At 40.5% G+C, this 15,154-nt stretch overlaps 2 protein-coding genes across 6 annotated transcripts in view; both read left to right on the forward strand.

Moving 5' to 3' along the window:
- Positions 1-6,945, forward strand: part of lingo2 (leucine rich repeat and Ig domain containing 2) — a 327,190-nt gene extending 320,245 nt beyond the window's left edge. For all 5 annotated transcript variants that reach the window (XM_070550375.1, XM_070550376.1, XM_070550372.1 and 2 more), the window contains one exon: positions 4,025-6,945. In XM_070550375.1, the coding sequence (XP_070406476.1) occupies positions 4,037-5,878 (1,842 nt within the window). In that variant the 5' untranslated portion in view covers positions 4,025-4,036 and the 3' untranslated portion in view covers positions 5,879-6,945. The remainder of the gene's footprint in view (positions 1-4,024) is intronic.
- Positions 1-15,154, forward strand: part of LOC139069653 (uncharacterized) — an 816,187-nt gene that overhangs the window by 731,577 nt on the left and 69,456 nt on the right. The window lies entirely within an intron of this gene.

The following is a 15,154-nucleotide window of genomic DNA, read 5'->3' on the forward strand; positions in this document are numbered from 1 at the left end:
CGTTCCCATAATTGTGACACCTCACATCTATAGGTTTAGGTCGATGCTGAACATTGGTATTTGAAAGGACGGTAGGCATTTCCACTTTGAACTAGAAACCTGACACTCCATCACCTCAACCTCGAACAGCATGACTCAGAGATTGAGATCATGGACACTTTCCAGGGTTATAACTTTGCCTTCGATTTAGAAATTGACCAACAATTACTGATTGAAGGAACCAAATTTGTTAAGTTCACACAAAACCCGCGTGAACTTACTTTGACGCCCAAGACGCTACATTGACACAGATTATACCACCTTAATCTGCACATTGGTCGCCCTGGGGATGGGATGGCTCATCACGGCCGTGATAGCTTATTCCGCCTACAGGCGTGTTAAGAAACTCCAAGATAAGATGCACTTGCTCACCTACGGTGTGCCTCGTGACCGCGTTCGGGGAGAATCCAAGCGTGAATGTACCACACCTGTCTAAAGGGGGTGAGCAACATTTTCTTTATTATTTTGTAACCCTAAGAGTAGTTCTCACTTTAGTCTACCTCACATTTTTATCTGAGTGTTGCATTATGTCACATTCTTTATAAGCTACACACTGAATGTATGACCTAAGAATGTATTTTATGAGACCTCAAGGTTGCTATGAATTTTCTTGGATGTTATATGTTACATGTTTTTTTTTTTTTTGGGTTTTCTGTATTTTTGTTTCTTACTTGGTCACATATTGACTAGTGGTTATGTGCCGGCCCAGCTCAGTCTGTCAATGACTCTGTCTGACGCACCAGCACATTGTAGTACCTCTTAGTTTTATGGTCCTTGTTTTAGCCCAAAGACTGTCCTGATCCACCCTTTGGACCAACAAAGGGGGGAATCTTGGGACCACATAGGTCAATGCGCGTTTGCGAACTATGGACCTCGTACATCACCGCGTGCTCCATAAACTGAACTGTATGGCCGGCGGTGAGATGCCTTTGTGTCCACTCGTGGAGTTAACCGCCCACCGACCTTCCTCCTTCTACACTACTACCTCTCGCATGGACGACATCATCATTGCGTACCACCTGCGTGAGTGGCTTCTTCTCGTTATGCGCGTTGGGGACTATCCCGTTTCCTATCCTCTTTGTGCCTGACAAAGACAAAGACCAAAGGCGCCAGGATCCAAGACAAAGACCAAAGACAAAGGCGTCCAAGGAGACCAACGTCCTAAGGGACAAACCCACCTGTGCTTCCGACAATCAAGTCGACCTACGTTCATGAGGAACAAACCCATCTGTGCTTCCGACGATCGAGCTTTGGGCGCGATCCCCGAAACCAAAAGGGGGAATGTTGAGGGTCTGACCTCATGAGGAAATTACTATGCAGTGATTTTCTCCAAAATGACTGTGCTTAAATTGCTCTGAAAAGCAAATAATCACATCAGCGCCAAGAAACTTCATTTCCCATGATGCTTTGCACACGGAAGCATTGTGATGACGTCACCGCCTAGTACCAGAAACACGTTCTGCGCATGTGCGGGAAGCCGTGGAGCTTTTCCCGCGAACTAAGACCATAAATCTTCAGCAGAGACAAAGAATCCTCGTTCTTTTGCCCAGGATACCTGGCGGTAAGGACACGCTTGTCAACGCTCCGACTCCCTTGAGCACGCGGAAGCTCTAAGTGCACAAGTGGAGCCCACGGAACTGCTGGAAACTAAACTGCAAGCCCATCAGATCTGCTCGTTTCTGCTCCCCTCCAGCTGATGTTTGAGGACACAGAACTGCGGAGGAAAGCAACAACTCCATCAAGCACGCTGTAAGTTATAACTCAGCACAGAAAGAAACTTTGCTGTCTCTGTCCAGCCCGTGGAGAAACACTCGTGAACGCCAAACAACGGAGAAAGCATCAAACCGACGGATGACGCTGGAAACTGCGGAGAAACACGGAGAACCGTCAAGTCATAACAGCGGGGGACGCCTTGCTGCTTTGGTGATCAGAAAACTCATTTTTTTCTCTCCTTTTCTTCTCCCGTTTCCTCTATAGTCCAGAATAAGCAATAAAATCGCGCTATTGCTTAAAAAGTAGCTTCGTGTTTTCCTCTTTCGTCCCAAACACGTCCGTCGGGTCATTTTGAAAGAATAAACTGCTTATTGATCATTGTTTGGTATCTTAAAATGGTTTCTGTCATGGCCAGGCTGAAACTAAAAGATATTAATTTGTGATTAATCTTTTGTGTTGTTTCATGATCTTTTGAAATGTTTTGAGTGATTTAAGGTTAAGTTACTACTGATTCTAAGTGCTTTGGAAGTTAAAGTGCAAGTTGCCACCCACACTTTAGCCAGACAAAGGGGTCAGCCATCTTGTATTCAAGACTCCATTTTGAATCCATACACACGCACACACACACACACACACACACACACACACACACTACTCCTTTGTGAGAACAAAGGACCCCATTCATACATCCTCCATCACATACAAACACATCCATCTTCAATCATATCACACGGTTATTATTCATCTATTCCACTGTTTATTCATTTGACAAATTGTTAATTAAATGTTATAAAATTCAGATTTTTGTGTCCAGTAGCTTTGTTGTGTCGAAGAGAAGTCTCTGCTCCGAGGGTTCTACGAACTTCAAGAAAGACTGATAAGAGTTTTGGATTCAATTTTTCCCCGGTAAAAGGGGAATGGTGCCCCGTATATCTAAGAATATCTTAATTAATTAATAAATCAGTAAATATTCCCATATTTACAGAATTTATTGAAGAATCCAAAAGTAAGTTGAAGCTTACTAATTGTTCGCTCCTAATAACCCCAACACAGAAAAGCTTTTCAATGTGTGAAGGAATTACATTATGTGCAATGAGTAGCAGTAGCTGTGCCCGGGGGCCACATCAAACACAGTAAGAAAACCTTTCCAGAGAAGATTGAGTCAGGCTAGTTTCACAAGTGTTTTTTTATTGGCTGACAGCACAAAGGCCAGGTTGTTATCTAAATCCTCAAACTGCTTGGGTGAAATGAGTGCTTTGTGAGGTTCCGCAGTGTGCAAACCTAGATAAATGCATCGCAAAATGTTTACAACCAACAATTTGCCAGCATTATGACTTCATATACTGAGGGTAAACAGAATGCCGAGTTCACAGTCAATCACTATAATGGAATTTCATGTTTAGTGTGTAAATAACATGTTAAGCCAATGTTAATGTGTGGAATTGTTAACCAAACACAAGTAAAGTTCTAATACCCCTCCAAGCTACAATGAAATGATTTTTGTAAAAGCTTCTAAAGTACATAAAACCATGTCTGTCTCGGTGATCTTTTTAATGACAACATTTCTGAGATCTCCTCATTCGATTTATCATTTTGCATCATTTTATTTACTCTGCATTGGAGTAGTGGGTATAATTAGTTGGTAAATAATTTGAAATCAAACATGGCCAGTGGGCGTCCACTTGGTGTGGCTGGGAGAGAGACACTTATAAACAATCTGACCCATGATTGCCTGACTCTGTTGACTCCAATTAAAATCAAATCAACTGCAGTATTTCTGTGGATTTTCTGCCTGCTTAACAGGAAAGGTTCTGATCAGAACCTGACCAGTAGTCTGTACATGCTGTATTTAATGCATCACAATTCTGTTGTTTTACTTTGTGGTCATGAATTTTAAAAGCCAGTGGAACTGAGCAACCAAACTGGACATTATTCCTTTAGAATTGCCCAAATGGGACAGTCAGGGAATAAATGTTCTTGGTTGCTGCTGTTGGTTTGGGATTTTTTGTTCGTTCAAACAAAAAAGGAACATAAATGCTATTGCATTTGGAGAAATGAAAAAGGAAGAATGTATCATTTCATTTGGAAAATGTTTGAAGATCAAGTTGTTTTTGTTTAAATACATTTTAAGTGGTTGTCAAATACTAATAAAATAACCTGTGCACATTTGCTCGATAATGGACTTTTCATGAAATTTATATTTTCTATTCCTTTTAGAATAGCATAGATACAAGTCACTCATTGTATTTTTCTCTCTCTTCTTTATTGGCAGAACCGTGACAGAATGGTGGACTGTATGAGCAAAGTCATGCTGCACACAGTCGTCTCATCATGGCAGCCATTCCTGGGACTGGCTTTTGTGGCTGCTTTCGTGGGTTCTACCTTGGGATGTCCGTCACGCTGCGAGTGTTCAGCGCAGACCAAGGCAGTTGTCTGTCATCGCAAACGCATGTCCACCATCCCTGATGGCATCCCAACTGAGACCAGGATCCTGGACTTGAGTAAAAACAAGATGACAATGATTAACCCCGATGACTTTATTGCCTTTCCTGGGCTTGAGGAACTTGACCTCAGTGGAAATGTTATCAGCTACGTTGAGCCTGGAGCTTTTAACACCCTGTTTAACATGCACTCACTGAGTCTTAAGAGCAACCGTATAAAGCTCATCCCTCTGGGTGTCTTCACAGCACTAACAAATCTCACTCGACTGGATATAAGTGACAACAAGATTGTCATCCTTCTGGATTATATGTTTCAAGACCTACATAATCTGAAGGTTTTGGAAGTGGGTGATAATGATCTGGTATATATTACTCCCAGTGCATTTAGTGGACTTTTAAGTTTGGAGACACTAACCTTGGAAAGATGCAACCTCACATTTGTACCCACTGAGGCCCTTTCCCACTTGCACAACTTGATCAGTCTCCACCTACGTTACCTCACTATCAGCACTTTGCATCCATACTCGTTCAAAAAGCTGTTCCGGCTGCGACATTTAGACATTGACAACTGGCCTTCATTAGACCGTGTGCCAGCAAATACTCTTCACGGACTAAATCTGACAACTTTGTTTATAACTAATACCAACCTGTCCTCTTTCCCTTATCAAGCGCTTAAGCACCTGCCCTACCTGACACACCTCAACCTGTCCTACAACCGCATCAGACACATTGAAGGAGGCATGCTCTTGGAACTTGTTCGGCTGCGGGAGTTGCATCTGGTTGGAGCTCAACTCTTCACTATTGAACCATATGCATTTCAAGGTCTGCGGGATCTCAAAGTCCTCAATGTCTCTCACAATCGACTGGATACATTGGAAAAGGGAGTGTTTCAGTCTCCTGAAGCTCTGGAGGTTCTTCTGATTGACCACAACCCCTTAGTGTGCGACTGTCGTCTCATGTGGATTCTACAGAAGAAACACTCCATCTTCTTTGGAGACTCACAGCCAGAATGCAGCACACCTGAGGGGATACGTGGACGCCCATTTAAGGAATTTAAGGAGACTCTGCTGTCTTATTATGTGACCTGTACCAAGCCAAAAATTCGTGAAAACAAAACACAGACTTACACAGCAGACGAGGGCCAGCCAGCCATGTTGCGATGCAGTGCTGATGGAACTCCACGACCCACTGTGTCTTGGGTGTCTCCACGAGGTCGGAAGCTGACTGGCAGAAGCCATGGAAGGATGATGTTGCACAACAATGGCACACTAGAGATTAAATCAGCTGAGATGCAAGACAGTGGAGTGTATGTTTGCCTTGCCTCAAACACTGCTGGAAATGATACCTTGATGGCTTCATTGGCGGTGAAAAGTCTCGGATCGCTGTATGCCAACAGGACCCAGTACTACACAGATCCCAGTAATACCACTGCCAATGGAACAGCAAGCGTGAGCCTTGGTTTGGACCTAAAAACTATTTTAGTGTCCACAGCTATGGGTTGTTTCACTTTCTTGGGAGTGGTCTTGTTTTGCTTCCTGCTCCTTTTTGTTTGGAGCAGAGGAAAAGGAAAGCATAAAAACAACATAGATGTTGAATATGTACCTCGGTCCAAGTCCAACGGCACCAATGTTGATTCAGCAGAGGGACAAGCTGGTCCACGTCGTTTTAACATGAAGATGATGTGAGTTTTTTATAAATATAAATATATATATATATGAACATTTATTGAGAAAGTAAAGAAGAGACAAACGAAGATGGGATTGAGGAAACATACGAAGTACAGTCAATTGTATTTTTTGAAAAGAAGATAGAACTGGTAACGGAAACTTTAGGGTAACTCAACTAAATGAAAGTACCCTAAATATGTGGCTCTTGATATGAATCTTAGATACAGTGTTGCAAAAGTGACAGACTACAACTCTTACATAAATGCCAGTTGGCAGCTTCTTGGATGAGCAATGGACACATTAGTCACTGTGGATACCTGAAGAAAAAAAGGTGTTATGTAATATCTCTTACAAATTTGTATGCCCAAAAAGAGGCCCTTGGTTTTGGGTTGATTACAGACTCAGCTAAACAATGTACAGTACAAATTTGTATCTAAGCTATTAACCTACTTTGTTTAGTCCTGCGCCATGCTTATTCACTGAACAAGTTGATGAAAGAGATAATTTTTCTTTATTTCAGTACTATGTTTACCCAATGCTTCATTATGTACATGTAAGTGCATATTCATTCAAGATAACTATTCATAGCAATATTCATTGGATGCATTAGCCAAAATTGTAACCCCTGATTTTCAGCAAGAACATTATTGAAACTTGAAGTTTCCACTGATTTAGGAAGGGCTTTTATGGTTGATTTTATGTCCCCGTTCCTGAATGCTATTTGGATATTAATAATCATATATTGTTTACTAATACACCTAGAGGGAAAATATTTATGAAAATGTTAATGATTTTGCAAAACTCAGTCCTTCAGCATCATTCAGAAGATGGCCTAATATTGTTTGAAGTATCTACATGAACCACATTTTTGTCCTATTTTTGTCTTTTTATTACTTTAACTGTACTTTTGCTGGTTGGCAAACCACATGTGTCAATTTACTTAAGTAACATTTGCATAATTTTCCCTGTAGGAAATTTGGACTTTGTTGTGGTAGTTCTTCATTTTGTTGTAAAATCATTTAGATTGTGTAAACTAAAAGAACAAAAGAAAAAATGTATGTGAAATAAATGAAGATGTATTTGTACCAATGAGTCTGACTAAATGGTTAAAACATAAAAAATTCTTCTCCTTATTCAAAAATAATATTGTTTGCAAGAGTCTACTCAGAGCACATATCTTCAATTACACTGGTAAAAAAAAAGTACATGTGCATTTACATGTATACACCTTTATTAAAGGTGCAATTCCCTTGTTTAATCAATACATTTGCAAAGGTCTAGTAGGAATGAATGTCTTGTAAGTCGTACTCTGCGTACAAAAAGCCCTGGTGCACCTGTTTTAGGATCTGGAAGATTGCCAGATCAGAGGAGAGCTGGATTTGGAGTCTTACTTCCTGATATTTAGACATATCGCCTCTGATTGAGTAACAGCAATGGGACTCTATCACGGACTCTGTTTGCACTGCAACTTTGATGCTTTATCTCCACAAATAACTCAAGCCTGAAGGAGTTCTGCGGTGTGGTGGAGCTGCTAATGTTAACAGTTAGCTTCTGCTAGCTGAGACGTTATCTGCTGTTTCCTGGACACTAAACCAACAACAGCCTTCCCTGTCGCTGATCAAGATGGGTGACTCCATCTGCAGCAAGAGGATGTTGTAGGTCTTTGGTGATGGTCTCTGGGTTGACTCTGACTGTTCTCACCATTCTTCACTTCTGTTTATCTGATTTTTCTCGGTCTGCCACTTTGAGCCTTAAAGGGGACAAAGAATCTAAACCAACTTTTTCTTGTTTGTGAATAAAGACATCTTGGGTGGTCAAAAGTAGCATGCCAAAAAGTAAAAGCCATGTGTGACCTACTGTATATGTAAATTAGAGTTTTAAAAAGCCAGAGAAAAACGTATTTTCTGAGAAACCTCTCATAAAAACATCACAGTGTGGAGCCCTTCCTCCTCCAATCTGCAATCTCCAGTGTATGCGTTCTTCTGGTTTAAACCAACCAATCAGCAAGCAACTCATTAGCATATTCATGTCCTGGCCAAGTGGGAGGGGTAAACAGCTCTCTTCGCAGCAAGGCTGATTTAGGGGGGTTAGAATGGCCTGTATCAGGGCTCCTGGGACAGATGAAAGCCACAAGAAAATTTCTTATGCTTCTTAGAAATTCAAAGCTGTGTTTTAGATTGCTGATAAACTGCATTATTTGTCCCCTTTAACTTGATCTGTGTCAGTGATCTTCCATTTCCTCAGTATGTTCCTAATTGAGTTAACAGACAGCTGAAATCTCTGAGACAGCTTTCTGCATCCTTCCCCTAAACCATGATCAGTTTTGGTCAAGTTACTTGGAAAAAGTAATTCATTACTAATTACTGATTACTTTCTCCAAAAAGTAATCCTGTTACTTTATTAATTACTTATTTTAAAAAGTAATTAGTTACTTAATTACTTAGTTACTTTGTGAAAATATGAAACACAACCTGATTAGGCTATGAGTATATTGCATCATATAAAATTCAATCATGAAACAGTCGGTTCTTAATTTTTTTTATTGGATTTAACTTTTCCTTTACAAACATTGCATGAAGAAAAAACAAAATAAATATATAAATATAATCAGTGGGTTGCTTGTTCAAACCAAGGCTTCCTCTTTGTTAGTCGTTATGTCCTTGGCCAAGACACATTACCACTGCAGGTCATTTATTATTTAACTTTTGTTTATATTAAATATTGTGAATTTGTTATTGCTGTTGGTCTCACAAGGAGCCTCAGACAAACTTGAGCCTCTAAGCTTGCTGCAATCTGGATGGCTTTAGAAAACACAGCAACAGTGTCTTCAAATATACAAATGAAATAAGGTTAGCTTAGTAGGACAGCTATGTCCCTGTCCACAGAGGTAATTTTGTCAAATTACATTACAGTTTTTCTTCTCAAAACCTGCAAGCACTGCTCTGCTTTCATGAACAAAAGAGGCTATTTAAAACAGAGTGCACCTTGCATTCTCTCATGTAATAAGTCATTTGCCTGCTGTGAGAGTGGGACTCATGCACACAGGAACTGTACACTCAGTGTTTGTCCAAAATAATGCTCAAGCCAGCAGCATCTCAGAAGATAGAGCTGGTTGTCCAGTAATCGGAGGGTTGCCAGTTTTATCTCAGCTCCTTCTTGGGAGTCCTGCTGTTGTGTGCTTGTGCAAGGCACTTCGCCTGACTTGCCTGTGTTTGTGATGGTCATAGGGATTTCTGTAAACTGATTTGTGTGCTTTAAAAAGTGATACATAAAGTGAGAAGTTTGTTTCTCACCATGACGTCCTTTTATAAAAAAATACATGTAGCCTCTTTTACCAGCTCAGTGGCATAGTGGTAGGGTGTCCACCCTGGCACTGGGAGATTGGCATTCAAATCCCAGTCAGGTCATACCAAAGACCTCCCTGGAACCTAATACCTACCTGCTTGACACCAGCTTTCAAGGGTTGGATTGGGGAGTTAATAATTCCAAAGCGCAGCAATGTCTGCAGCTCACTTCTCCTTTACGGGAATGGGTCAAATGCGGAGGACGATTTTCTTTTTTTTTTTCTTTTTTTTTTCCGTGTCCTGTCTGGCTGTGAAGCAAACTGAATTAATGTCTGAATGCTGGTGACAAGCATCAGGTAGAGCATCAAAGCTTCTGCTTCTAATGTCAGGCCTGATACTTAAAACTTTGTTGTTATTGTTTTTTGAATACTTTGTAATTTTGACCAGACACTGAGACAGAGGTGAAAGAGAAAGGAAGAGACAAAAGGTGTGTGTGTGTGTGTGTGGGGGGGGGGGGGGGGGGTCCACAAAAATAAACAATCAATGATGAACAAGAGTCTGCTTCTAGACCTGCAGAAAAGGGATACACATCAATACAACAGAACTGTCACTGTGTCAACTTGATGAAGAAATATAAAATCAACATTGTTTTACTGAACAATCACACGATAATGAATCACAGTGCATTTAGTGCCCACCATAGTCTTAAGACATGTGTTGAACGTGCCCAAGTCCATACTTGTGAGAGCACCATGTGAGCACCTGTGTGTGTACATACGCTTGTATATGTAAGGTAAGGGACCCAGGGGCGACCACCCCCGCCGGGGACCCAGCAGAGTCTAGGGATCCAAATCCCACAAGGCAGCCACCAGGATTGATCAGGTAGATGCCAAAATTTTTAAACCCCCTGACCCGGGAGCCATGATCACTCAGGCAGACCAAGGCACCACACTCCACACCGGGTGTGGCAGGGAGAGGGGAGACGAAGATGTATAGAATCAAAAGAAGTCCCAGGAGATGGGAGGAGTCAAAGGCCCCACCTGACATTTACAGCCATAAACAGACACAGTCTCACACTCCCTCCCTCATGCTCACACATACACATACAACCAAAGACTTACAAAAATGCACGCCGGACACCCACTCATGCCCCCATACACACCCTATTCACTCTGGTCCCAGTACTGCTGCATAAGGGGTACAACCATTACCAGGTCCCAGAGTTTGCCCCTTTCTGCTGGGGTGCTGCTGAGCAGCTATCTATTCCCATCCCTGCATTTGCACAACTTCCAGAATATATAAGACATAGGACATCCAGGTAAGGTTGGGTCCGCCCCCTCCTGGACACCCCCCTCCCCTGTGATGGGACAGCAGAGGAGCCAAGGTCTACCTGAGGCCCCTGAGCCCGGGCCAGGCACTGCTGCATGTTCCCGCCTTCTTCCCGGCAGCATACATGTCAGGACCCGACTGCCAAGGCCCCGCCCAGATCCCCAAACGGGGCCGGCGGAGGACGATTTTCACCACACCAGTGTGTGTGACAACTATGGGACTTTAATCTTTAATCCTAGAATTATTAAACTGTTGCATGACCTCTTTCTTTGTAACCTATTTTTTTGAGAGGAGTCACATATGTACGTTGTGTTTCCATAGAATATTGACAATTTTAATTTCATGTGGATCTTTTACTATCAGACTCTTTTTAATAGGCATGTGGTTCTGCATTGAATACAAAAGTTATCAGCAGTGTGTTTGTATTGTTCTTCTCTTATCAGATATTGACCAATCCAGCCACTGCTGTTTTATACTAATCAGTGAGATAACTTAAAGCAGATGGGATGCTCAACCTAAAGTGACAAATGTGTTTTTTAATCCAGCAGTTTCTTGGCACAAGCTGCACAGTAAAGAAAAAAAAATCAAACCCAAAGAATGGTTTGTCACGATAATTATTCTCAATCAAACTGGTCATTTACTTCAGTCATCAGGATTAAAATGGCATAGTTTCTGAAAGGTCAGACACACTTCAAACTTTTAATTACACGAATAATCAAGTGTTGCTTAAAAAGTGTGAAAACGTGTAATACTGGTACTTTTTTTATAATAATTATCTCTTGGAAACAGCCATTGGTAAAAAAAATAAAAATAAAAGGTGATTGTACATTTCCTCTCTGGGATTAGTAAAGTATATTTTAATCTGATTAAAAGTGCTGGTAGCATCTTGGAGAACAAAGTTAAAAAACAAATGCTAAATGCTAAAATTATTTTCTCTAACAACTCGCCTCTATTACATTTATATTAAAACAAGTTTTAAAGTTTTAGAAAAGTTCAAAGCATTAATGTTCATGATTGATTACCAGTTATTGACAGTATACCTAAATTGACAGTTTTTACTGCTGTTGTTGGTTTGATCTGCAACAATAAGTCAAAAGGAGGGAGTAGAGGTAGAAGCTTGGCAATGTGGCAAAAAGAAAAGAGGTGAACCTAACACCGACCTCTTCATTGATGGAAAAGGCAAGAAAAATTTGTAAAACAGCAAAAAATAAATAAATAAATAAAAATAATAAAAAATAAAAATAAAACGTTGAAACAGGGCATAAACTCAGACACTGTACTAGGGTCAGGTTGTCAGGTATCCCACAAAACAAAGATATTCACAGTTTGGCCTGTCATCCACAAGAAAATGAATATGACCCTTTCATTTGTCTCTCTTCAGATTTTGGGTTAGGGTTAGGGTGAGTGAAATGAGAAAGAGCGTGGAATCCACACTTGTGAACAATTTCTCAACATTTTAGACTAAAATAAAGATAGCTTACTGATAGATCCGTATGCATGTATATGTGGCTGAAATAATTGATCTGTTTACACAAAGTTTTAGCATTTAAAGTACATAGTTTTATGACCCTCCAAAGCACTAAAACAAAATGCAGGCAGAATATTTTAGCAACAGTTGGAGAATGAATCTCATAAATACTCAGATTTATCCTTGAGGGGAATCAAGGATATAAAGTTCTCTCACCCCTACATTTCCACTAAATCTCCCAAACAGGGCACACTGGCTGAAAATGAAAGAATCAACATGCTGTTTCTCATCACAAATGTTTGCTAAGTGAAAGGAAGTTTTCTATTTACTTCTAGTGTTTATGTGAACACACGTAACTGCAAACCAAAGTCATTTAAAGGTGCAATATGAAACAATGAAGTAAGAACGACATTGTGTAGTCATCCCAGTTCTAAACCAAAAAATCACTTTCTTACTGTCGTTCCGTGTATATCATGGCTGTTGTCTGTTATGGATAAGCATCAGATGACTCTAGAAGACAAGTGAAGACGAGTCATACACCCTAAGTGAAATGCATTGTCATATCTGGCGTTAGCACTCTTGGGTGCACTTACAACACTTATTACGGTAATATGGCTCCGGCATTAGAGGAGGTATGCTTTTGCCATCTTTCTGTTTGTTTCTGATCACCTCACTGTTGTTCTGTCCTGCTTGTTTTGTTTCTATATTAGCCTGATAAATGTTAAGCTTTGCAGGACACCATAACTGGGGTTCCTAATGAGCAGATTTTTCAAAGTAAGAGCATAAAAGAAAATTACTTATGTCCAACAACCAAGTCTTTGGAAACCGGAAGTTAACAGTGGCAAATTTCCAGTTTAAAGGTACGATAGCCTATGTAAGAATAGAGAAAGATTGACATCCTGTGGTCAAATTTGGGTATTCCAGTTCTTTTTTTTTAAACAAAAAGTGATGTTCTCACTGTTCTGTGAGTGTCATGGCTGTTTCCAGTTGCCAGAACATTCTAATAGAAAAGCAAAGAAAAGTTATACACAGTAAGCTGATAAGTAGATAAATACATTGCCATATCTTGTCTTAGCACTACTGGGTATTTTACAATAGTGTGCACTTACTACACTCATAGTATGCCACCGGCATTAGAGATAGTGCGGTCGTTTGGCGTTGTGCTGTCAGTTTGCTGTTATAGTTGTTAATGACTCACTGAAGGAAGTAAACGCCATGATTGGCTCATTATTCACTTCACACATAGATTTCACTGTAATATTGAGTTGTTAGCAATTGAAAAATTAGCTTGAAATATTTTAGAGCTCACTATTTGCTCTAATTCTTCGTCAGCATTGTTAGCTCAACATTAGCCTCTAGCTGCTTCACCCTATATTAGAGTAAAATAAAAAAAATAGCGTGGCTTCTTTGGGTACAAGAAATAACTTCTGGGTCACTCCTGTTTAGTGGCTTCAGTTCTTTGAACAATTCTGGAGCTTTTTGACTACTGGCTGAATGACAAATGCTGGCACTGCAGCATTAGCTTGATGGAGACATGGCAACCTCTCAAACTCACCGATTGTAAACAATAACTAAGTCCGTCTTTCTTTCTCTTTTTTTTTGAGGAAGAGAAACAGACAACACCCAGCCGGCTGAGAAATAAATCTGTTTCAATGTAACCTTCTTTCCATCATAACTGACACATTAGACTGATTGTGAATATTTCATTGTAGGATTCCTACGTGTTGCTTGCTGAAAGATAAATTAATAAATACAAATATGCTTGTTAAGTCTGCTGTAGTTTTGAAAGTAAGCACCACAGGTTTGATTTACTTCCAAAGCCCCAAGGGGTTGCAGGCTATAGGACATAAAAGATCATTGAATCCGGCAGCTTAAGTAAGGAAAACAGAAAATGTGTGGTTTCAGTTTGACAAGACAGTGGAGCTGGTTGCAGCTGAAGTCTTGGCTGTGTATGCTTTCATTAGGCTCCCCGGTGGCGTGCTGGTCTGCCAAATGAGGTCCCATGTGAGCCGACTCCAGCTCCAACCTGACGTCCAAAAATTGTGTCTGGCTGCATAAGAGGAATACATGCATGTGCTGCTATGCATCCTCTACACACAATCAAGCAGTCACCACACTGAAATGAATCCTCGATTCCAGAGAAAGAGCATTCTTCGCTCTTAAATTCTTTCGCACACATGGTGAGAAGCATCCACACCTACACACTCACTTTTACTCTTTGTTGATCTGCTAGTCAAGACACCTTCTCTTGTCTTTCCTCACATAATAAAGATAAATCAGTGGGGTTGAAAGACAGTGTTTCTTCTCTTTTTAAATATAAACCTCTCTCCCTTTCTGCTATACCACGGTGAAAAATGTCTCTAGGATAATGGAGGGTGAAACGTTATTAGCAGCAAAACCCCTGCACCATTCACACCCAATGTTCTCCTGTAAGCCAACAGTCAATATTTCTTTGTTAGTCTGTTGCTTCATTCTGTAATTATGTTTTTGCCCTTCTGGAATACGCAGTCATGAAATGAGAGGAGGAAAATTGAATTCTTTGCCTATGTAATTGTTTAATGATGAATGGGGACAGAAACTGGGGCAAAGAGACAGAAAGTTTCATTATTCTTTTCCGGGAAAGTAAAGATAATATTTCCTCCTGATTTTCTGTTATCAGTAAAGCGGCATCAATGTCCTCAAAATATTTATTAAGTACTAAATACCTATTTTAATAAGTTTATGTTTGGGGAAAAGAGGCTTTTCATCCACACAGTGAGTCCAGGAGGTATTTAAACTCTAGCCCTCAAATGTCACCCAAGCTCTTGTCTTCTGGGGTTTTAAAGGAAGGTACAGAATAGATAGCCAGCTGCTTCATGCTGAGAGGCACATTATATGTTAAATACCTGCATTTCATGAGAGTCTAGACTCAAAATGGCATTCTTTGTATAACTAATGCAGTTATGAGCATAAATGAAATGATCTTTTGAGATTCTCATGTGCTCCAATCTATTGTTACCCAGAATGAGTATGGGGGGAAAAAGAACAAACAATAAGGCCCTGTGAGTGTCAGCTCAGCAGACAGGAACGCCTTGTTGGTAAGAGGAGTCAGAGGAAAATACCCAGACTGGTTTGAACAGACAAGAGGGCTATGCTAACTCTTCCTTACAGCTGTGGTGAGCAGAAAAGCATGTCAGATTGCACATGTCAAACTTTGAACTGGGTACGTTTTTA

The sequence above is a fragment of the Nothobranchius furzeri genome, chromosome 1 (genome assembly GCF_043380555.1).
Source record: "Nothobranchius furzeri strain GRZ-AD chromosome 1, NfurGRZ-RIMD1, whole genome shotgun sequence".
NCBI lineage: Eukaryota > Metazoa > Chordata > Actinopteri > Cyprinodontiformes > Nothobranchiidae > Nothobranchius > Nothobranchius furzeri.